This window comes from Cyanistes caeruleus, chromosome 2, assembly GCF_971803275.1.
Source record: "Cyanistes caeruleus chromosome 2, bCyaCae1.hap1.1, whole genome shotgun sequence".
Lineage (NCBI taxonomy): Eukaryota > Metazoa > Chordata > Aves > Passeriformes > Paridae > Cyanistes > Cyanistes caeruleus.
The window spans coordinates 4609795-4633550 of NC_141702.1; the positions used below are offsets into that span (position 1 = coordinate 4609795).

Below are 23756 nucleotides of genomic sequence, written 5' to 3' on the forward strand. Positions count from 1 at the left end.
ATATGTTTATCATGGCTGGAGCTTTTCAGATCCAGCCCAGACATCAGCAGAGATAACAGAACGTGGAGCTTTAGTGGGTGAGGAGATCTCCACGTCCGTGCGTGCAGCTGCATGTGTCAAATCCCTGTGCCTATGTAAATAAACCCGAATGCAGAGTATATTTTTAGCCAATGTCAACTTCCCCAGTTGGTCAGGGACTGCCACAGCTGCTGAAATGACACGGAATAACACACACATATCCACGCAGAGTCCCCACCATCCCTGCTTTCACTTTATCCCATCTAGTTCTTGTCATCCCAGGCAGAAACTGTTCGATTTGCTTTCATCCCCAAACTACTTTCTGTGTGTTCGTGAGCACTCACAAATACATAATTCCCCCTTTCAAAATCTCTGCCTTCTCCCTTCTCTTATACTTCTCTATTTACCTCCTTTGCCTCTCTTTCCCCCCCACTCCTTTTTCATCCCTTTATCTTTTTCCTTCCTCTTTTTCTTTCTTTTTTTTTTTTTTTTTTTCCCCTTTTTTCTCTGTGGTTGCTTCCAGCCTCTTTGTCATTTCTCCCCCTTCCATTTCTCTTCAGCTTATCAATAAACCGGGAGAGCAACAGTAGCCGCTTGATTTGTTAGTAATTATAAGCATACTGTTCCTGCAAACGGGATCTCTAGATGAGTGAGATCGCTTTAGAACGACAGCAGGAAATGGTGGGGAAATGGAGCATGGCGAAACTCAGCGTGAAGCTTTCAGTTCTTTACATGTTTACAATTTTCTGTGCATACATTAAGTCTTAGGCTTTTTCTTTCCTATTTTTTTTTTTTTTCCCTGGTTTTTTGGTGCTGGTTTTCTCTTGGGCTGCTCGCCACAAGAGTGTGAAAATGCGCACAAATGTGAAAGCACAAGTGGAAATAGGGTGAAAAAACATGTTTTGACTACAGCAAAACTAAAGAAATAAGATTTATGTCCTGCAAACAGCTCTTTAATAAGGCTTTAAACCATTGATATTGCAATAACCCAGCTGAATAATATCGTAGTCAGTCAGTCAATCAATCAACAAAAACATTTCTTGCTAAAAATGTCGTGGACAATTTAATTACTAATAAACTCTCAAACTACTTTGAAATTTTTTTACTCTGCTTATTGGGCTTTAAATGAGTAGAAAGTCCTTTGTCAGTGCTAACAACAGGACTTTAAGTGGTGATTCCGTCTGACTCAGTAGCCAAGCCTAAAACGTCCAGGTAAAGTCTTAGAGGCTGAGACTAAAGGGACCCGGAGCTGATCTGAATTTTAAGGAACAAATAGAAGATGTGCTCGTTCATCTCGCATTTCCTGCTGTCCCACCCATCCCCTCCTCTCCTCCACCGCAGCCCCCGTTCCCTGAAAGCCGGGAATGAATTTCCAGGTGGAATGTATTCCCTCGAAACTGTTTTGCGTTTAATTAAAGGGGATCCTCAGGTTCAGTGGGTAATCCAGGAATAAGCACGGAAATGAGTGGCATGGAAGCAGCAGCTCATGAGCCCCAGATCCATCACCTGAAAAGCTGAGGCCAGAGTGGTTCTCAGTTAATGATTTATCAGCTGCTCCGAGGGGTGGGGAGGAAACCCGTGCTGGATTATTAACAGCTAAAAACAAAAGGTTAGGACACCTTCTTTCAAGTGTTTCCTTAAAACGGGAGGAACAACGGGGCATGTTTGCAAGACCATGAATTAAGGTCTTCAAATTAAAATGGCCTTTCATGCTAAATCAGATGTGAGTGTGCAGGCGATCGTCAGAAAGAGCTGAAAGTAAATAAATACATCAGAATAATTTTAAGGTCACTGACTCTGCCCCAGAGTCACAAAAAATTAACTTGGGACTCAGGCCATGTAAGGTTTTGCAGGAAGACAACTTCTTTCACCATAGAGAGTGCCAAGGAAATTTCAGATGAGCATTTGACAAGGGGACTCGATCTTTTATTCCTGACACATGGCAAACCTTCCCTTCATTTCAGAAAAAAAGTGAGGGAAAGGCCTCAAAGTGTGCAGCCGGTAAGCTCTGAAAGCTGAGTTAAATCTGATATTAATGCTCTTGGCAATTATTATCATCTTGATGATTTATCTGGCTCCCTCCCTCCCACTTCCACCACCCAAATCTTAATGGAAGTGGGAGTTAAAGATGATTTTTTAATGTCTTGTTGGATTTTTAGACTCTTAATGTACCGCATCCTTCTCATTATTAGTTTATTGATTGTTCATTGACCAGCCCCCTTCAAATCGTATTAACCACCCTCTGCCAGTTTAGATTAGGGGAGTTTAAAAAGCACCTTTCATTATTTCAGCGCCACCACCACCACAGTGGAGTTCAGGCTTGGTAGCTTAATGCTCGCTCTAATGGGGCAGCTAAGAGACAAGGGGCCACGGTCCCTGCCTATTGCATTAATAGCTCAAAGGGGGCTAATACAGAAAATTAGCCTTAAACGAGCTCTGGAGATCTCCAAATGAAAGAGCCATTTATCACGCTGGCTACCTTCACTCCACTCGTTTGCTCTCTCTACTGGGAACAACTCATTTCCTCTTAACTAAATTACTTCAGAAATGTCAAGTAAGCTCAGATAGCAAACATAACAGGAGCCTGGGTATATGTAATCTGTTGTGTGGGATCGATACGTGAGATAAATCAATACCCGTGTATGAATCCCTATATAATTTCCTTAATATTTTGGCAAACCTTTTGCATAGAGAGGTAATTCCCTCTGCAGGCCTCAGAAGCCATAAAGGAACAGACACAGCCTGGGTGATGTAATTAAGTTTAGGCTTCGAGTTCCCATCATACTTTTCCCACTACTTTGCAATTAAAGAATTTTAGGGACTGAACAGGGATTGGGTGAAGCAGACCCCCTGCGACCCTTGTCTGCCAAATATGAGTCACAGGAGTGTTCCCCTGCACAAAAATCTGTCAGTACCTGTGTGTCTGTCTATCCATCTGTGCCATCTGCCTGCAAGAACGACTCACAGAGTTTAAATAACTTCTTCTTGTCTCAAAGTACACCCTCACGGCTACAAACTGCAGGGAACAAAGCGAAATTGATACTGAACGTTCTCTGTGCTGCTCCTTCCCTCGTCCTGATTAAATATTGACTGCCACAAATGTGACCTGCTATTTATTACCCATTTCTCTTCCTCTGCACCCAGGAAACTCCCTGTGCAAAAAAAAAAAAAAAAAAAAAAAAAAAAAATTAAAGAAAAAAAAAAGGAAGAAAATATAATACAATATTCCTTTATGCTGGAAAGTTTCTTGGATCTCAGCCTTACTTCTAAGGAGAAAATGCTGCTACAGTGACTTTTAAACAGTAGCAAATGCATCTCAGGCTCCTTTATGGTAACCTTATTTTGAAAGAGCATGTGTCTCCTGTTCATCATGTGTAAACTCAGAGTATCTCTCTTTCTGGCTGCAAATAGGCACAAGTAATCCCACCTAGATGGGACTGGGTCTCTTTAGGCAGCAGCTGCTCCATCTGGGCCCGCTGCAATGCCCACACGCACAAAGCACACCTAAATATATGCCTAAAGCATATAAAAACCTGTACCTAACACGTAATGATTGCAGGCATTCACATTCTGGTGCTACTCGCTGTCTAATTGCACCACCCAGCACGCACAGGGAATATCTCTGCTGTCCTCGTCAGCTGAAGGAGGGAGAGATACAGGCGTGTTTAAAAAAAAAATAAAAATAAAATAAAAAAGCATTTTGGATTGTGCATTCTGCGAAATACCAGCACGGAACAACCTTAGAAAGGAGTGTCTCGACCACAAATCAAGTACCAATTAATCAAATACACCCAAGAGGGAGTGAATGAGGTGTCAAGTGGGGGTGGGGAAGAGGGAGGAGAGTGAGAAAAAAAAAGTTAAAAATACAACCAGAAACCATCAGGTTACAGACCTTGAGTATAAATCTCACCAAACATTCAAATTGAACCAAAACAGCAGAAACATACCACCTTTTTTTTTTTTTTTTTTTTTTTTCTTTTTAAAGTTAAGTAACTCTCTATTTCTTAAAAAAAAATACCCAAAAACCAAAAAAACAACCCCAAACCCTTCGACCTTTCAACCGATAGTCATAAATGGTGCTGTCAAATGGTCTTCAAGTTTTCATTTGTCCTCGCTCAAATAACAAGACCTTGATCGCGTGTGTGAAACAGAGCCCGTACACGGAAATTTAAATTAAAAAAAAAAAACAAAAACGAAAAAACACAAAAACCAACAAAACAAAACCAACAACCGACCAACAACAAAACAAGCAATAAATACACGGAAGGACCTCATGCTGCCTTCAACACATTTTAGATAAACACCCTCCCTGTTATTTTGCTTTACGTCCTAGAAAATCGTCGCTGTTAAACTATTTGTGCGCGTTTGACAATAACAAGGTCCTGGAGATAAGTGCAGTTGATAGTAAGCATAAGGGACAGCGTTTTTAAATCCCATCTCTGGTACTTAAAATTGAATCTAGAAATAGAAACTCCTTAGATAATTAAAGATAGCTTTCCCTCCATTTGCAGCGCGTGATCTGTTTAATGTCTATCAGCATAACACAACACTAATCGCCAAGCATCTTCGAGTGACTGTCAGAGAAATGTAAAAAAATTAAGCAGCTGCAATACGCCCAAAATGAGTTATTGTAATTACATTTAATTAGTTTAATTAGTTAATTATTTTGCTTACAGCTGTACGAGAGACTGCAAACATTTGTTAATATCACATTCGCTTTAACAGTATGGGGTGATTCTGCAGTTACACTAAATCATGGGCGCATATGTAGAAAGATGGAAAAAATGGGCATGGGGAAGGGGGGAATCTTGGGGGAAGGGGGGAATCTCGGGGGGAGTGGGGAAGGGGGCTGAGCCTGCCCTTCCATGGGCATCTCCTTCTCTCCTCTCCGCCTTTGACTCGCCTGGCAAATGCATTTAAGCCCCAAAGGGAATCAACACCTTCCCCCATTAAAAACCGAGGGGTCCGCACCGAAGAGCATCGGGGGGAGAGGGGGAGGGAAGGGGGGCGGTGGAAGCTGCACTGGAGCACGGGGTGCCCCGTTTGAGAGCCTTCGTGTAATTAAACCCTTGGAAGGGCGGGGGAGGCGGGGATAGAAACTTTTCCTTTCGCGTGTCTTATCCCTTCACTCTATCTGCTGATCCAATCAACTATTCATCTTGCTGCCATGGGTGCCTGCTTCCCGGAGAAATTCATTGCCCCAAAGTCAAAATATATCATGAAGATATCGCTTTTACACAGTAAAAGTTTGTCTAGCTTGTTGGAATAATCCATACCTTTTTTAATGACAGACTGGTCCAATAAGTTCATACCGCTGTTATTGGCATCTTCAACTGACTGTGGATATAAAAACATCACTATTCAAATTGACTGGATATTAAAGAATCGCGTACATAAATCATGTCATTCCAAACTGGAGTCCCTGTTATTTCCATTTATATTAATTCACTAAGGGAGGAGTTGTTGTTTTTTTTTTTTATTGTTGGTATTATTATTATTATTACTGTTGTTGTTATTATTATTTCCCCCAATCGACAAGGAAATTAAATTCTTACAAATTATATAGTCTTCTAATAAAACAAAAAGAGGTATGAAGCATATGGGGTGCAATACTGGTTTTGTTATCTTATAAAACATAGATATCACATAGACTTCTTTGCATTCCATAAAGCTTTATATTTCTTCCTTTGAAAATGTGGCAATTTGGCAACATCTGCAAGATCTATTGCATGACATAAATGAACACGATTAAGGACAACTTAAATGCTCCCTCCCCTTTCCTCCCCCTCCTCCTTTTTCTTTTTTGTTTTCCTTTTTTTTTTTGTTTGTTTGTTTGTTTAACCCTGCTACAACTTAATAATTCAAGGGCCATTTACTTTTTATATATCATAGTTTACATTATGGACTTTTAATTAAAGCCGGAGCCTTTCGGAGCGCAGTGCAACGCCCACATCGTACAGGGGACGAGCAGAAAGAGATTTACAGCTCCCGAGGTTGCTTCCATGTCCTGAATTAGTGGGGACGGGGAGGGAGGAGCGGGAATACACATTATCAAAAGTATGAACCATCAAATTGATTGCCTAGGACAAAAAAAAAAGAAAAAAGTCTCCGAATTTCAAAGCCTTGTTTTCCCCCCTCTTTTTTCGCCTTTCTTTCCAGCCAGCCAAGGAGCACACCTGTTATTATGGAATTAACTTCTTTAGCAGGGAAGAGAACAAAGACGGGCATAGAGGACGCGGAAAATGTTGGGTTTCATTTCTCAAAACGAAAGTGGGAGATACAAAAAAACCCACAAGCAAACCAAAATTACTGCCGAATCTGCTTTCAGCACGGTAAAGCCACCTCCGAAAAAGAAGAGGTGTCATAAGAATAATTTATTGCAGAATTCCAACAGGCTCCGTTTTTAGGGTAAATTCTGAAGAAAAGGGGGATTTGGCTTTATTATTTTATTTTTCCCATTACTATTGCTAAAAGGTTTGGAGTTTTCGGTGTTATTGCATATTTGGGCAGTTGTCACGTTTTTCCTTGCTGAGCAAAGCACCTTTACAGCAAAGCGATGATTAACAAACACTTCATTATTTTAACTTTATCTTTGCTACGAGAAGCTGAGCTTATTCGGATCCAGCCCTTATCTCCGTCCCTGTGCTCTGCGGAGACATTCCAGATGGAATGCGGGTGAGGAGAAAATTACATCTCCCCAAAATGCGATGGAACAATATTTTCTGTGAGAGCTTTCCTTTCATTTTCCTCCAATCCACCCTCAAATGAGCGCACACACAGAGCGGTGCCTTATGTGCTGTGTTTGGGCATGGCTGTGTCTCTCTCTCTCTCTCTCATAATCAATAGGCTCCATACCTAAAGGGCACAAAATAAAATTACAAAGTCTTTCCCTCCTTTCCCTGAGCAGCTCCCAACGAGGGATGATGAGCAAATCCTGCAGCCTGCTGGAGTGCAGCAACCTCGATGGCACAGAAACGGAGGTAAACGTGAAACATCATCTTCCCTTTTTTTTTTCCCCTCGTTTTTCCTCCTTATCTCACCTTATGTCTGGAGCCGATGGTTGCGCGCACCCTTTATGCGTGTGCGTGCACTCAGCTCGCTCCATCAGCAACGTGGGTTAGTTGTTGTAGTTAATGAGAAGACTCCTGTCTGATTTTCTATCTAATTACGCCCTCCTGCTGGGTTTTTGTACAGGATATTCGCTCAGCATGCTGGCAGTTAATAGTCACAGAGAGGATCGTAAAGATTTAATTAGGACTGCATGCGGAAACGTGGAAAAACAACTCAGACTTTTAATTACTAGACTTCTTTAGTTAAAAGTGATACCAGGGGTTACTTTATAAGAGACTTGGGTGTTTTGGTGCAACTTAACTTTCCGTGTCTCGAGCTCTAGCACGTAGTAGCAGCGTGAGTGAGGAGGAGGAGGAGCGGAGGTGTGTGTGTGCAGGGAGGGGAAAGGTGATGAGTTTCCAGGTATACTTGGAAAATCTGGAGAGGAAGATTCCCCTCCCTTCTCTCCTCCAATAATCTGATAGCACGAAGCTTCCTAAGTACTATCTGTAACCACCTTGTTCAACTTCTATGGATACATCTGAGTGAAAACCTTAAAACTGAGCTCTATATTTTTCTTCAAAGAGTTTAAAGAATCTGAATTTCCCCCTCCATTTTTCCTTCATCTAATCCTTTATTACTGTAACCCTACTTTTGCCCAGCCAGTGTGGGGGGGAATATGTGGGGTTGTAATACTGCATTTCTTTTTTCACCCTATTAGATGATGTAAATTTTTGTTCAATAAGTAGGTCTTGGCTTCTCAGTTCCCTGTCTTGAAGGTTGTAAATCGCAGATTGAAAATTCCTCTCGAGAGAGGCAGCAATAGCAATACAGTGTGTCCTGTTTACAATAACAGAGAGCTATCGTGTTACAATCACTTAATTCTAGCCCTGGACAATGGCTCACACATGGACTGGATTAGATGTTTATAAAATAACCACTGTTTCTTTCTGTCACGCACTCTCTGTCTCCTTCTCCTCAGCCCAGCCCATTCTCATGGCACATATTCGATCAGACATGCATAAGTTAAGCAAAGAGAAACATCTTTATCCAACTATACATCTAGTTATCCGTTCAACCCTTTGGATTACTGAAATAAGAAAAAAACCCAGTGTTTCAAACCCTTCCTGGAAATTGTATCTAGTGATGGTGGATAATGAGTATATGTCGCCTAAATAAAAAACCTGTTGCTAGAAAAGGTTCCTCGAATCTAGAATAAACCCAGATTAAATATCAAGATGGAAAACTGTCCAGCTTCATCTGTCACTAGTTGAGGGAAAAGAATAGAGAATGCTGAGCGGCAGCACTGAGTTCTAGGCTGCTTTCCCTGCTGCCTGCCTTAACTTGCAGTGGGACACCTCTCCCTTCACGTGTTTCTCCTTGGGATACCCTCCTCTCCCTCTTCCCCTCCTCCCCCAACCTGGGAACAAACTTTCAGAAATAAGGGGTCTGTTTGATTTCCTGCTGTCTCAGCAACCCAAAACCAAGAGCCCCAGCCCTGCTGATCCACAGCCTCGCCTGTCCCATCCTATCCCATCCCATCCTATCCCATCCCATCCTATCCCCATCCCATCCTATCCCATCCCATCCTATCCCCATCCCATCCTATCCCCATCCCATCCTATCCCATCCCATCCTATCCCCATCCCATCCTATCCCCATCCCATCCTATCCCATCCCATCCTATCCCATCCCATCCTATCCCCATCCCATCCTATCCCCATCCCATCCTATCCTATCCCCATCCCATCCTATCCCCATCCCATCCCATCCTATCCCCATCCCATCCCATCCTATCCCATCCCATCCTATCCCCATCCCATCCTATCCCATCCCATCCTATTCCCATCCCATCCTATCCCCATCCCATCCTATCCCCATCCCATCCCATCCTATCCCCATCCCATCGCACCCCCTGGCCCGGCCAGCCCTGGCGAGCAGGTCGCGGGTGGCCGCGGGTGGCCCCGCAGCTCTGGGACCATCAGGGACAGGCACTTTCCTCCAGTGCAGTGCCCTTCCCGCAGAAGGGATGTTTTATTGGGAAACGGATGGAGAGCTGCTTTATTTGAGCTCCTTCTTTCCTATTTCTTCTTTCTTTCTTTCCTTCTTTATGTCTCTCTCGTTCCCTATCTTTCCCCCTCCTTTCCCTCTCTTCTCTATCTTTTCCTCTCTTGTCCTTTCAGCATTCTCCTCTCTCTTTTTATCTCCTTCCTTTCCCTTCTCTCTCCTCTGCTTTACTCCGTTTCTCAAAAAAGCACAATTACCGACTATTCTTTGGGGAAAGTGTAAATACCCAGGCACAAACAGTACTTAACGCCTATCGGCTGCAGAGAGAAAGGAGGAGAGCGATCTCCTTTCTGCATTCTCAGAGGTAAAACTCGCCTTGACTTGCAAAGCACTTTGTCTGAGCCAGGAATGCGAGACGAGACCTGCGCATCGCACCCTTGGCGGTCAGGGGCTGCCCCCAGGTCTCAAAGCCACCTCGGAAATCAGCAGAAACCAGCGACCCGGCGGTCACTCAGCTCGGAGGCAGGAGCAAATCCAAACAGCAAAAGCTTTCTTTTTCTAAAACATTCCTCCCCGGCAAAGCTCGGGAATTTTCCCGTGTAGCCCTAAGACAAGCCTCAAGCCAAAGCAATGCACCCCCTCCGCTTCCCTGCCGCTGATTCCTCTCATGGTCAGCAGCATCCTTTTTCACGGCTATTTTTAAATCTTCCCGGCTCCTCTTTTCTCCTTTCTTTTTCCCATTCTGTAACTTCGATGTCGTTATTTCATTCAGTGGCCCATACCTTTATTTATCCCAAGACTAAATACATATACAGATATGAGATATGATAAAAAATTTGAATTAAAATATATATATATATATATAAAAAAGCATGGAGGGGAACCTCAAAAATCACGATTAGGAGAGCCTGAGGCAGGATTTGGACCTGGAGGTTCCAGCCCCTGCCTCGGGGGTCCCCACGGGCTGGCCATGCCCTGCTCCAGCAAGGTGCAAACCTCCCCAGCAGCGAAGCTGTTAAGGGTCCTTCTGTTTTTAGGAAATAGCACGTGATGATGAGTTTCGCGTGGGATGGAAGAAAGCTGGGAAATACTGTGCTTTGAGCTCGGCGAAACTCCTTTGTTATCCAAAAGAGGGAACGAAACTATTTAAAATCTGTGCTACCCTACCAAGCACACATAGCAAATAAGGGGAGTGGGGGGACGGACGCGGGACTTGTTCCTGATCACCAGTTATTGCATTGTTTGGGGTTTTGTTTATCATTTCCCTCCCTCCCGGATGAAAAATGTAGTAATTCGACAGTTTCATCAAAATCTCTGAACGGCAGGAAATTGGTTGGGGGGAGGAGAGGGGGGTGGAGGGGAGTGGAAGCTGAGATTGCATGGGAAATAACTGGAATTTGAAAAGCCAAGCTTGAACTCTGCCAGCTTTTGAAACACGTGGAATATTTAGAGCAGCATGCCTGCCTTCCCCCTGCACTTTGCCGCTTGGCCATGTAGGGGAGGGTTTATAAAGCCGAGCCTGTGCGTGACGGCGAGGAAATAAATTCTCTTATTTAAAAAGAAAAAATAAAAAAATAAAAAAAAATTAGAAAAATAGAGGGAGGGGGAGGGGGGAGTACCACAGTTACAAACCCGCTGTGGATAAAGGATAGCAACCCCCAGCAATACAACTGGAAATCCCTCAGCGATCACTCCTGACCCAGGGAGCGGGGCTCCGTCTGCCCTGCCCGGGAGAAAGGAACGCGGTGCCTCACCTGGACCTCCTCCATCCCTGGGTGTCCGATGCCGTGCAGAGAAAGGCTGTCCCCCATGCCGGAGTCAAGGCCATGGTGAGCTGAGTGCAGGAGGACATCTGGCCTCCGAACTGAGTGGTAGTCCCGCCTGGGGTCCAGTCCCGAGAGCTGGGGCAGGGCGGCCCGAGGCTGTGGCAGCAGTGACCCGGTTTCTGATCCCACCTCTTGCCTCTGCCTCTGTCCCCAGGGGTGCTGCTGGGGCTGATGCAAGGGGTTTAGGGAGTAGGGGTCATTGACATGGGAGTAAGGGTCCTGGCTTTGGTGGTAAGGAAGAGGCTGGTAGGGGGGTGGGAAATAAGGCGGCTGGAAATCCGAGGATGGGGTGTGAGAGAGCGGAGGAGCGCTGGAGTAGGGTCCCTGCGAGACGGATCCCAGCTGGGACAGCCTGGAACTGTGGCTGGGCACTCCATCATGCCGGTCCTACAAGCGGAATGACATACAAACAACAACAAAAAAGAGGATCTTTTTTAGAAAAAAAAAAAAGAAAAAAAAAAAAGTAAAAAGAGGAAAAACCTCCCCCCACCCCCCCGAAGTGAAATAAAACAAAATAGGATGTAAACAGCTGGAAAGTGGGATTCAGATGTGTCCCCTTCCCCCGCCACTTATTAGAAATGTTTTGCACCCACATCGTGTCTATTCCCAGGAACTATCAAGGAGGGGGAAGGGGCGGGGGGTGTGAGGGAGAATTGCTAAATGTCATAATTAAAAATGTAGGACTAGTGCTCCAAATACATGTACGATCTGCGATTTCAGACCAGTAGTATAATTCCCAATCCACAGCCCCCCTCAAATCAAACCAAAGGGAAAAGAACACTTTAAAAAATTAAGAGCACCAAACCAAACTATCCAGACAACCCAGCCCTTCTCCTGCCTAAAGTTTCCCAACATCTGTTTATTCCCTCTGCTCAAGTCGTGTAACTCAAAATCACCAACCCATTTTCACGTGGAAAAGCCCAAAAAGAAAGTTGTACTTCTCGGAGGACTCCGAGATGAGAAGTTGTGTTAAAAAGGACCTGGGAAAAAGAAAAAAAAAAAGGAAAAAAACAAAAAAGGAAAAAAAAAAATAAAAAAAAAACCACTACGGGGAATCTTCGCTTAAAGGAAGTCTACCCCTTAAAAATAAATTTAATAAAAAATCAAATAAAATAAAGATGAAACATCGGTATTGAACAAATCCAGGCGCTATGATGTCTGCATCAACTTCCAGTGTCTTTTGTTTCCTTTTCCAATATTATATTCCAGAGAATGGGGTGGGGGTTAATTGTAATGAAAAGTCTTTGAGATGTGGGGGGGGACAGGGGGTGGGGGGAGTGTGTAGAGGCTTCAGAGAAAAGGTGGGAGAGGAGTTTTGTCCAACTCCAACGCACTGAAGCTGCGAGATTAAAGTAAACAAGAAAAATATCTATTCCACAAAGTGTAGCTCAAACCCCCACAAGCGATGGCACACATGATTTTAAAAAAAAAAAATAAAAAAATAAAAACAACAAGGAAAAAAAAGTTCTTTTTCCCCCTGGTCGCCCCCCCAGACTCCCCTAGCTCAAATCGGGAACACACAATGCAAAAAGGGAGAAGCAGCTGCAAGCCTCCTCCAATTATTGTGCTAAATTACCAAGCCAAAGGCGTTTAAAAAGACAGAGAGAGGGAGAGAGAGACACAACAGATCGAGAGAGAGAGAGAGAACATGCAATTCTAGTACAACATGGATCCAAACTCACCATGGCGGAATAGGTGTGGACTAACATCTGGAAATAAAAAAAGTCTTGTAATAGCTAAAAATAAAATAATGGTGATAATACTAATAATTGGAGGGAAAAAAATATCAAGGAGATCTGCAAAGGGACGTGTTGGACACAGGAGAACAGCTTGAGATATTTCGAAGTCTATCCATCAAAAAACAAAAAGGTTAAAAAAAAAAAAAAAAAGAAAAAAAAAAGACCAGTGCCCCCAAAACCGAGCCTGGAAACCTCTATCTACATATATGATTTACCCCTCCCTCTCGGGGTTTTTTTTTTCCTCCTTTTTTTTTTTTTTGTTTTTGTTGGTTTTGGTTTTTGGTTTTTGTTTTTTTTTTGCCTTTGAGCTCCCAAATACAATCCTCTTCAACCCAAGGCTAGGCTCAGACTGCTCCGCTACCCCTTCCTCCCTTTCCTTCTCTACACCGCCTCATAATAATTGATATTCATGACTATTAATATTACACGACTACTTTAAAGGGAGAATGCAGGACCAAATGGAGCGTGAAGCTGGCAGCCAGCTCGAGAGCTCCCCTACTATTGTAAATGACGTTCATTCAGTGGAGAATTACTAGATGTAATCAGACGAGGGGGGCTGGCAGAGGCAGAGTTTGGGGAGAGGGAGAGGGGGGAAAAAGTTTAGCGAGGAAGAGGCAGAACTTCAATAAACTTGAGCGGAGGAAGATGTGGAAAGTAGACACTGCTGAGCTGGATCATGGAACTGAGATGAAGCAATGCTTGAGGCGAAGAAGAAGAAGAAGAAAAAAGAAGAAGAAGAAAAAGAAGACGAAGAAGAAAAGTATATTTCCTTTTTGTCTTAATACATATTTAATTATACATTTCTAATACAAGGAATTGATTGCCTCCGGTGCTTTTGTACTTGCAGTTTGTTGCTGTTTTTTTTAAGTAAATAATGAAGAAAAAGGGGCTTTTTTCTTTTTCTTTTTTTAGGTAATTTTTAAAGGATTAGAAGAAGAAACGCTCAGTCACTGTAATATATGTCTATTTACAGTAAAGATTAAGCCCTTCTGGCGCGTGTTACAGATCATATTTATTCGCAATACTCAAATAAATACTTGAATCTGCATTGTTGGGCTTGATTTTTTTTTTGTCTGAATCCTCTTTCTACGGCTCGATATGAAAATATATATATATATATATATGTATTTATACTTATAGAGATCTCCCGATTTCTACTCAAATGTGAAATGCATCGAGTGAATTTTAAAGGATAGTAAATGTATAGTTTTGAGGCAAAGCCAGGGGCGATATAAAACCTTTTTGATGTTGCAGGAACCCGTTCAACTGGACTGTCTGCCATTTCTGTTAAAGTTCAACTTGCGTTCCTTCCTAAACAGACTCACACTTCCCAGAGCTGCCCCCCCGCACTCACACACACACACACACACACACACTTTTGTTTTAAGAACCGATTCAGTTTAAGTGGCTGACACACCTCTACCATCGTGTTAATTATAAATTAGAAAGAAGAGAGAGAAGTGGGTTTTTTTTGAGGTTTTTTTGTTTGGTTTTTTTTTTTTTTAACAAAAATCTAGAGGGTTTCAGCTCTTAAAAGAAAAAAAAAAATAAAAAGACAATTGTTTTCTCTCTCTCTCTCTCTTTTTTATTTTTTTTTTTTTATTATTTTTGCGAGGCTACACGTTACAAAATTCCCTGGAGCGCATCCCTAAGTTAGGATACACCCTGCCCGCAGCCAAATCCCACCCAACTGCTCCCCCAACTCTTCTCTCCCACGGCAATCTACAAACGCGAGTGTCCGTAAATCCACAGCGCCTTAAAAGCCCCCATCAAAAGCAGGGTGGGAAAAAAGCCCTCATCCCCGAGCTCGGCAGCCAGGGAGGGGAGATGTTTTGTCGCCTGCTGCTGCGGGCAGAGACAATGGCCGGGCTGTGCCGGGAGATGGGGAGGGAAAAGCAGCGAGGGCTCAGCGGGCTGGGGACACGCGGGGACACTCGGGGACACTCACACACACACTCACACACACTCACACACACTCACACACACGTGTGTCACCATTCTGCTCGTTCTGCAGACGGATTTTGCCCATGGTGATTAGCCTGACGGCAGCTTTAGGGAGAGGGGACATTTCTCCCGAGCGGGTCCCCTCCCCGCTTCCCTCCATCCCGTCCTGTCTCTGACCGGGGCAGCCGGAGCTCTGCCTTCCCCCGGTCCCTTTGCACGCTTTTCCCGGGAGTTTCCCGTCTGTAAGTGCCAAGGCTCTGCCGGAGGGGAGGGCTGCGGGCGGATCTGCGGGGCTGCGGACGGGGCGGCCCCGACGGCGCTTCCCGGGGGGCTCCGGCCGCTTCCCATCCCCAGCCCTGCAGGGTTCCTGCCCGTCCCCTTCCCAGTGCCCGTCCCTGCCCGATCCCCGTCCCCTGCCCGATCCCCGCTCCCTGCCCAGCAGCCAGCCCCTGGCTCGGTATCCCCTCTCTCCTTGGTGCCCGGTCCCTGCCCGGTCCCACCCCGGCTCCTGTCCGCCTCTCTGCTCTGTCTCCTGGCCCTGCTCAGTGCCCAGTCCTGGCCTCCGTTCAGACCCTGGTCCCTGCCCTGTCGCTGGTCCCTGCTCGATCCCCAGCCCCTGCCAGCTCCCTGCCCAGCCCTGCTCGGTCCCCGCTCCCAGCTCAGCTCACGGTCCATCCCCGTCCCTTGTCCCTTCTGCTGTCCCCGGTCCCTTCCTTGTCCCCGGCTCCTTCCCTGCCCGGCCGCCTCCCCACGGAGCAGCTCCAGCGCTGGAGGTGGCGGATTGAGCCCCTCTGAAAATCCCCCACCATCGCCGTGCAATTAATCCCACGTAATTAAAAACCAAAAACAATAGGAAAAAAAAAAAAAAAAAAGTGATTTTGTGGAGCTCCATTCCTCACTCATCTTTCCTGTTTCTTTCTTTTCTTTTTTTTCCCCTCCATGGTTTCTGAGAAAATCCCCCGCGCTGGTTTAACTTACAAGGAATACACTGGCGGAGCCCGTTTGGGAAAGATCCGGCTCAGGAAACCGTGCAAAATTAAGAAAGGTTTCGCAGCGTTTGAGCTGTGATTTTTTTTTTTTTTTTTTTTTTTTCCTCCCCCCTTGGTTTGCTTTTTGACCTCGAAAATAAGGTCTGGATAAAGCTCACAACTTTTCGTGCCCGCGGACTCTGCGGAGCTGCCTTTGACTGTATCGGTTCGGGTGTGTGAACTCACACACGCACAAGAATGTACGTGCCGCTTAATTAATGCCGGTATATGTACACATGCACAGCTTATCTGCTGCTGTAGAGGTATTAAAAACTCGTAGAAAACGTATCCGATTGTGAAAAGCAGAAAAAGAAAAAAATAAAATCCATATTCAGGTTGAGCTGAGCTTGGAATTGAAAAATAAAAAAAATAAAATAAAAAAAAAACATCCAGTCACTGAATACCGGATTGTGTTTCTTTTCTATTTTTTCTCTCCTTTTAAAATTTTCCTCAACATTTGTCCATATTTAATCGAATTATATATAATTGGAGGTCTAAACACTCAAACTCTTGCCTTTAAGTTGCCTCATTCCAATCCCCAGATCATTTCTTTGATGTTTTAAATCGCATCAAACAGCTTTTCCATGAAAAAAAAAAAAATAATAAAAAGTTCAGGACTTGGCATGCTAAATACAAACATGCAAATAAATAAGCATTTAAGCATTTAGTCTCAGTTTCCCATCTCTATATTCGTGTGTGCTGGTGTATGTCTCTATTTCTGCCTGGATGTATATGTAGAGCAATATATGTATTATATAGCCATGCCTGTATCTATATGCTAGATGTATATTTAAATATACATATACTCTCTTACTCATATGCATATTATATACTCACCTCATAGATATCTTCATACTTGACATTTTCAACCAGTTTCCAGAGCATGATGGCAGGCTGTTCTCTAGGAGGTGAGTGCATTCATGTGAAGAGCAGATGTCTGGATTCTCAGTACTTCTCTGTCTGTAATGATCCATCTATAATTGGAAATGGGGGACAGACACCAAATCCGACGTTCCTCTTCCATCGCAACTTATATCTGTTGTCTGAAACAATAGGCTGCAGAAGCCTACCTCAATCGGATAGTAAAAAACATTATCTGTTACATAGTTACATATAGCTACAGACATATATGTGACTAGATATAGACATATACACACATATAGACACTTATATGCAGGCATTTAAAATACACACACACACAGAGCTGCACTTTCACAGATTTACACGTACAGGCACCTATACACACATTTATCACCGAAAAGGCAACTTTTCCCCATGTATAGGCATATTAGTTGCCACATTTAGATATGTAAATTATATATATTCTTCCACATGTGGGCACGTGGAGACTGCATGTTACATAGGCACATGTGCATGCAAACCTGGTCAGTTTATATAGGAGTGTATTTAAATGCATATTTGTGAATTTAGTTATGCATTTACACATATATGAGTCGGTATAGAGGGATTAAATACACCTATTATGCATTGCATATGTCTGATATTTTAGTAGATGGTTGGATGGATGCATAGATAGATAGATATATATATATAGATAGATATAGATAGATAGACAGATGAAATTAAATTAATATATTTTAGATCCTCCCTATGATAAAATGAAGGATAAGTTGCCTCTGCACTAAGTGATTCATCATTTACAACGAGATATGATGCTTTTCCCCACATGTAATATGCTTTTATTTACATGTCCAGAAATTATCCTCTCATATGCAGTTAAACACCAAAACAGCGTCTCATCAAAGCACATTCAAGCAAATCTAAAAGGAGTAAATTTAGATCAATGATTTCCACTGGAAAACCTTAGACTTCAGGCTTGTACTGTATATTTTATAACTTAGAAATACTTTATATAGGGAAAAAATAAAAGAAAAATGAAAAAGGAGTTTAGCAAACCCTTCTGTGCACTCATTTAAATAGCGTTTGCTACTTTCAGAAAACGATTAAAAACAGAGTTGGGTTTGTGCATTTCCCGGGTAGCCCTCGGTTTGGAAGGGGAGAGGAGGAGTTAGACCAGTTTTAACCTTTATTTTTTTTTTTTTTTTTTTTTTTTTTCCCCAGGCAAACCTTCCTTCGCATTGTCCGATTTTTTTAACACGTTGCACAGCACCGGCAGCAGAGCCCATCTCTGCCTTTGAAAGGAAACAATCGAGCTTTGCGGTAGGCTGGTGCACCAGGAGGGGAAAAAATGGGGGGAAAAAAAATGAGGCACAGAGGCAGAGAGAAGAGAGAAAGAAGGTGTTTCTAAATTCAAGGTCCTGTCTCTGGAAATTTCAAGCTCTGCCTATAAGGTTCCTACAAATCTTTGTTATTCTGCACGGGATCCTATGGGAAAGTGCACGGTGTCCTTTGTACTTTCAAAGGTCCTACAGGTAAAGATGCTTTTATATATATATATATATATAATCTCGGAAACGAGGAGAACTTCATCAGGAGACACATATGCTGGTGTGTGGTTGGCTGGTGGGAAGGGTGGGCTTTGCTTTTTCTGTTCTCTTTGGCCTCAAATTAAGGCAGAAAGTATAAATTCATCCTTTCCCCCCCCCCCCAGCCTCTACACCACCCTGCCACCCCTCCCCATTTCAGTGTGCATCTTCTTCTAAAGCCTCAACCCACAAAAGGGAAGAGGCAAATAGTGGCCAGATATTACAGCAGGAGCTGGACAACGGTCTTGCTAGAAGTTATTAAAGCAGATAAAAAGCTTTTTTTTTTCTTTTTTTTTTTTTTTTTTCTTTTTTTTTTCTTTTTCTCAGCACAGCCAGTGCTGCACTGAGGAGGAGCAGAAAAAGGGCACATCTCTGAGTGGGTTGGACAGATCATCTCAGCTGAGGCAATAGGGTAAAAAATGCTGTAAAAGGAGAAAGGATGAGAGCTGTTTGCATGGGGATGTGCGGAGATACCCATGCAGCCGCCCTTACGCACCCATAGATCTGAATGACCCTCTTAGAAAAATACCAAGCTCATAAAGGGACAGCTTGCCATCACTTTTGTGAAAGTCTTTGAGTCATGAAGGCTGGCACAGGGCAGAGTGAATGAGCTTCGTGACGGCTAATGCTTCACAATTCCGTGGCACTCTGAATTAAATATGCTCTGTGAGCTGGGGGAGGGGAGAGGAGGGGAATGAAAAAACGAAGACTCTAAAATAGACTTGGCGTCCACTGGCTTCTTGCTAACAAATTGATATAGACGGTAAATTCTGACTTTTAAACCCCACTATTATTACATTTCTCTTGCACTTGCAAAACATGACAAAAGAACAAGTGTTCGTTTGGAAAAGTAAGGTTCTTCGCATTTGATTTTTGCCCTTTTATGCCACCACCCCCTCAGCTGCCTCCAGTCTAATTCAGCAATTCCACTCAGCAACACTTACACCGATTTATCCCTCAAACATGCCATGAGCCCTGCGTCCAAAAACCGGCACACTACCCAAAACTGACCACTACAACCCGTACTTTCAAAACTAAAAAACAAAAAATAAAATAATAATAAAAAAAAAAAAAAATAAAAAAAAGAAAGGGGAGAACCAGTCGTTTCCCGGCAGTTTGGGTCGCCCTTTCCCAAGCTCTTCCAAGGTAAACACTGTTTGTTTTTTTTCCAGCGGTGAGCTGGGCACGGGCGCTGCAGCTGCGATGGCAAAGGAACAGGTTATAATTTTTTATATATATATATATATATGTATATATTATTTTTAGGGATACCTTTCCGGGTAGCCCTGCCCTGGCGGAGGAAGGGCCGCTCCGGCCGGCGCTGCCCGCGATGAGCGGGCCGGCGGCGCCCTCTGACGGGGACTCGCTTCCCGCAGCTTCCCTCAGAGCCTGGCACGGCTCGGATTGGCACCGAGCTGACACACCGTCTCCTTCCCACCCCCCCTGCCATGGGCAGGGACACTTTCATAGCCCAGGTTGTGCCAAGCCCCGTCCGGCCTGGCCTTGGACGCTTCCAGAAACGAGGAAGCCGCAGCTTCTCTGGGCAGCCTGTGCCAGGGCCTCTCCATCCTCACAGGGACGAATTTCTTCCTCATATCCAGTCTAAATCTTCTCTCTTACAGTTTGAAGCCATTCCCTGTGTCCTGTCCCTCCATCCCTTGTCCCCAGTCCCTCTCCAGCTCTCCTGGAGCCCCTTTAGGCCCTGGAAGGCCTTCCTGGCCTCCAGGATCCAGGATCTCCCTGGATCCTTCTCTTCCCCAGGCTGAACAACACCAATTCTCTCAGCCTGTCTGCTCCAGTCCTTGGAGCATCTTTGTGTTCTACTCTGTACTTGCTCCAAGAGCTCCAGGTTCATATTTGGGAGTTGCAAACACCCAAATATTTCCTCTGCTAGAAATGATGCTGATATGACTTTTTTCCTCTTTAAGGATAAAGTTGCAGGTTCTTATTTGCATTGATTTTTTGATTAACAGACCATTCCGTGCTTGAACCTCTACCTTAAAATCCAAATAAATCCTTTACACCTATTTACTTATTTATCTATTTACTGTAGAATAGTGAGAATACAGACTAAATGGAATACCCTAATTATCCCAAAGAAATAAATATCTATTAATAGGCCTGGAAGGGAGAGAACCTACAATAACAGGATGGTTACTTTGTTGAGAACTCGAAAAAAAATTAATTTGAATTCAATAAATTATGCTACCTTTATTTCATATGCTTTTTCCAGAATTATTGTTTGTTGTTTGGTTGGGTTTTTTTTTAATTTTGTTTTGTTTTGAATTTAGCCCGCCCCTAATCAAAGCCCTGTTTCAGAATTGGGCTTTAAATCCTGCTCTGCCTTTTAAATCTAGCATGGATCTCTAGAAATAAAAGTCTATCTCCCTCAGTATCCAGCTCCCAGCAAATCCGTATTGTTGGCTGGAGTTTAAAAGAAATCCGTTTATCCCAGCGCCCTCTGCTGCTCGCTGAGCTCATGGAAAGGCATTTTTCCTAGTTTCCTAGAAAATCCAGGATTTCTGAGTGTGTTTGGTGCCTTTTCCTCCAAATCAGCTCTTTTTTTCTCCTGATATTTTTCTTCTGTATGTTTTCACGTGTATTTCAGAAATCAGTATTTTTTATTGAAAAGCTTATTTTTAATTATAAAGCTTTTAATTTGCATTGGAGGTATTAAAAAATTTACTGCCAGCCTACTAAAGGATTTACAAAATCATTGCTTTGGTGAGCACTTTAAAACCTTTCCTTTGTGAATAATACCAAGACTCATCTCTTAAACATACAACTTTCCATAATGCTTGCTGGTAAATCTATGTTTCCTGCTACATCTCCAGACATAACCAGGGTTTTTCATAGAATCATACAATTGTAGGATGACAGAATAATTTGGATTGGAGAGGGACTTTAAAGGGCAGCTAGCTCAAGCACCTTCCATGAGCAGGGACATCTTCAACTACTTCAGGCTGCTCCAAGCCCTGTCCAACCTGACCTTGAACTCTTCCAGAAATGAGTCATCCATCACCTCTCCAGACAACCTGCACAGTGTTCCACCATCCTCATTGAAAAATTCCCTCATTATATCTAGCCTGAATCTGTCTTTTTTTCAGTTTAAAACCCTTGCTACAGGCTCTGCTAAAATTCTCTCCCCATTATTTTGCATTTTCCTGAACCCACCAGTGCTTTCTTCAGGGAAGAGCATCACCAAACCCAACAGCAAGAAAGATACCTAGAGGAACTTTTAACAAGGCAGGAAAGCTCAGCCAGATGTGTTTAACACTTAGGGACAGGTCCAAAATGTTTGTCACATTTAACACCCCCAGGTGCCTCAGTCATTCATCACAGGACAGGTTCTCTACATCCTTCACTTCATTTCCCTACTCTGGAACCATTCCAACACCTTTTTAGTGACGGGCCCAAAACTGAAGACATTGATTTTGTCTAATTATGATAGAAAATGAGCTCAAATGTCACTCACTTGTCTCTGGTACCCATTTAGTGACCAGTTTTTGATGTCAGGAACCCCAGCTGGTGAACCCTCACATTGATGGGTCATGTCCAGTTTTTCCCAGATCAAGCCTCACACAGCCTATGGGCTCCCTGGAAAGTGGAGCCCTTCCAAGAGTTTGCTGCATTACTATTTTACTATCTCCTCTTACTGAGGAGAACTCTTGTATCCAAGATTAATTTTGTTTGCAGTCCATGTGTTTTATCCCTCTGTACTGCCTTTTTCTTATTTTCTTTTTTCTGCCCTTTTTTCTGCCTTTTTTTTTCTGCCTGTACTTTCCCTGCACTGTCTTTTTTCCCTTAAGAAATCCAGGTACATGATGCCAACAAGGACCCCACAAATGTGAGGTGGGATACAGCTTTAGCATCCCCTCTTCAGAGCTGTTCTACAGACCCCAAACCCTCTGGAGCTGAAACAACAATCATCTCCCAGTTCAAGAATGAAGAACATTTTTTGAAGCCTTTTTTTCTCATTCCACTGTCCTTTAATCTTTATTTTGATCTGATGTGGGTACTCAGCTCAGGCCGAGTGAACTTCAGAAGTTCTTGGCCCCCTAATACAGGGAGCTCAAATCTCTGATCAACTTGTACTGCCCCACCAGATGAGCTTGGATTGTCCCTGTGTTTGCCTCCTGTTTCCTTGTCTCAGGATCAAAATCTCTTTGAACAGAAATACTGAGTGCCAGCTTCACAGCATTCCATGACTGGCAGGAAAAGCAGGAATTAGGTGACAGAGCATTAAGCTGAAGACTTTTTGCATGATCACTGGATGATTTATCCACTTTATGCAGATACCACTGGATGATTTGTCCCTTGGAATATAAAGGGGAGGCTAAGAAGCCTCAAGAGCTGTTGTTGTTGTTGATGTGTGGTTATCCTTCATCTCCACATCCACCTTTTGAAAATAATTAATCCTTTCTAAACCTTGCTTCCTCCTAGAAGCCAAATAAAACACACAGAAAATTGCTGAACTCATTTCCTTGAAAATTTGGAATCAGTCATATTAGCTTATCTTTCATTTTTCTCAGCTGGGGTATGGACAATACTGAAATTAGCTTGTGTATCTGAATAAGGCATATCCTTTTTATTTCTCTATTTTTCCCATTTCCAAACAATCCCCATATGCCTAAACAGAGTCACAAAATCAAGAATGGGCAAACTGTACCCATTAAAAGGAGGACTTAGTTTTAGTGAATATTTAAAATGTCAGGAAATTAAGAGATTCCATTTTTATTAGCTTAATTTAGTTCAGCTATGCTTATGTAGATACAAAGTGTTTGTGTGTGATTTAGCCAAAAAACAATATTTAAACTATACTGATGTGAGGAAATACACTTTTTCCATGTTAGGATGTAGGCAATAGAGCAAATGTTATATTTAAATTTCATGGCAGGAGAGAGTTAATCAGTTTTAAGAGGAGAGAAGAAAAATTAAGACCCGGCCTATTATCTGTTTTGAGAACATAACTTTTTTTTCCCTCCAGTATCACTCTCAGCCCCCTTACTTTTTAATTTCTCCACTCTCTTAACTTGCTTTCTCGCAGCAGGCACTCAGAAAATATGACCACAGGCAATGCTTTAGGGAGAGAAAACATTCTGGGTACATGAAAGAAGACATAGCAAAGTCAGCAAACTGCATCTATAGGGGAAATGCATTTCAAGCTCCCTAAATTGCTCATGATGTGTCTGGAGTTATACCATTACCTGATTCTCCCTTCAGCTTCTGCTGAACATACTGCATTGTGGCCTTCAGGGACTTTAACACAAGTAATAGAGGGGATTTAGGTTCCCCTTCCCTTCCCTTCCCTTCCCTTCCCTTCCCTTCCCTTCCCTTCCCTTCCCTTCCCTTCCCTTCCCTTCCCTTCCCTTCCCTTCCCTTCCCTTCCCTTCCCTTCCCTTCCCTTCCCTTCCCTTCCCTTCCCTTCCCTTCCCTTCCCTTCCCTTCCCTTCCCTTCCCTTCCCTTCCCTTCCCTTCCCTTCCCTTCCCTTCCCTTCCCTTCCCTTCCCTTCCCTTCCCTTCCCTATCTGACAAGGAACATTTCTGGTTACCCAATTTTCCCATTCCCCAGAAGTTCACAGGATCCTGCCATGGTTTTGGCTCACATCAGGAATTCAGGCAGCTTCCAGGCACAGTTTGGGGGGCAGGAAAGACCAGACATTATTCCCAGGAGTCTGAATCAATATGATCACCTTG

General features: G+C 43.4%; 1 protein-coding gene across 4 annotated transcripts in view; it reads right to left on the minus strand.

Annotated features, from left to right (window-relative positions):
• TFAP2B (transcription factor AP-2 beta) overlaps positions 1–19833 on the minus strand; it is a 32135-nt gene extending 12302 nt beyond the window's left edge. The window contains exons 1-4 of one of the 4 annotated variants that reach the window (XM_023924238.2): positions 19332–19833; positions 16450–16678; positions 10830–11288; positions 5295–5355 (exon numbers count right to left, since the gene is read on the minus strand). In XM_023924238.2, coding sequence (XP_023780006.1) covers positions 5295–5355; positions 10830–11288; positions 16450–16530 — 601 coding nt within the window. In that variant the 5' untranslated portion in view covers positions 16531–16678; positions 19332–19833. Of the gene's footprint in view, positions 1–5294; positions 5356–10829; positions 11289–12583; positions 12992–16449; positions 16679–19331 lie in introns of those variants that run through there. The other 3 variants (XM_023924236.2, XM_086875589.1, XM_086875590.1) reach the window with 3 other exon arrangements.
• Between the last annotated feature and the right edge of the window lie 3923 nt (positions 19834–23756).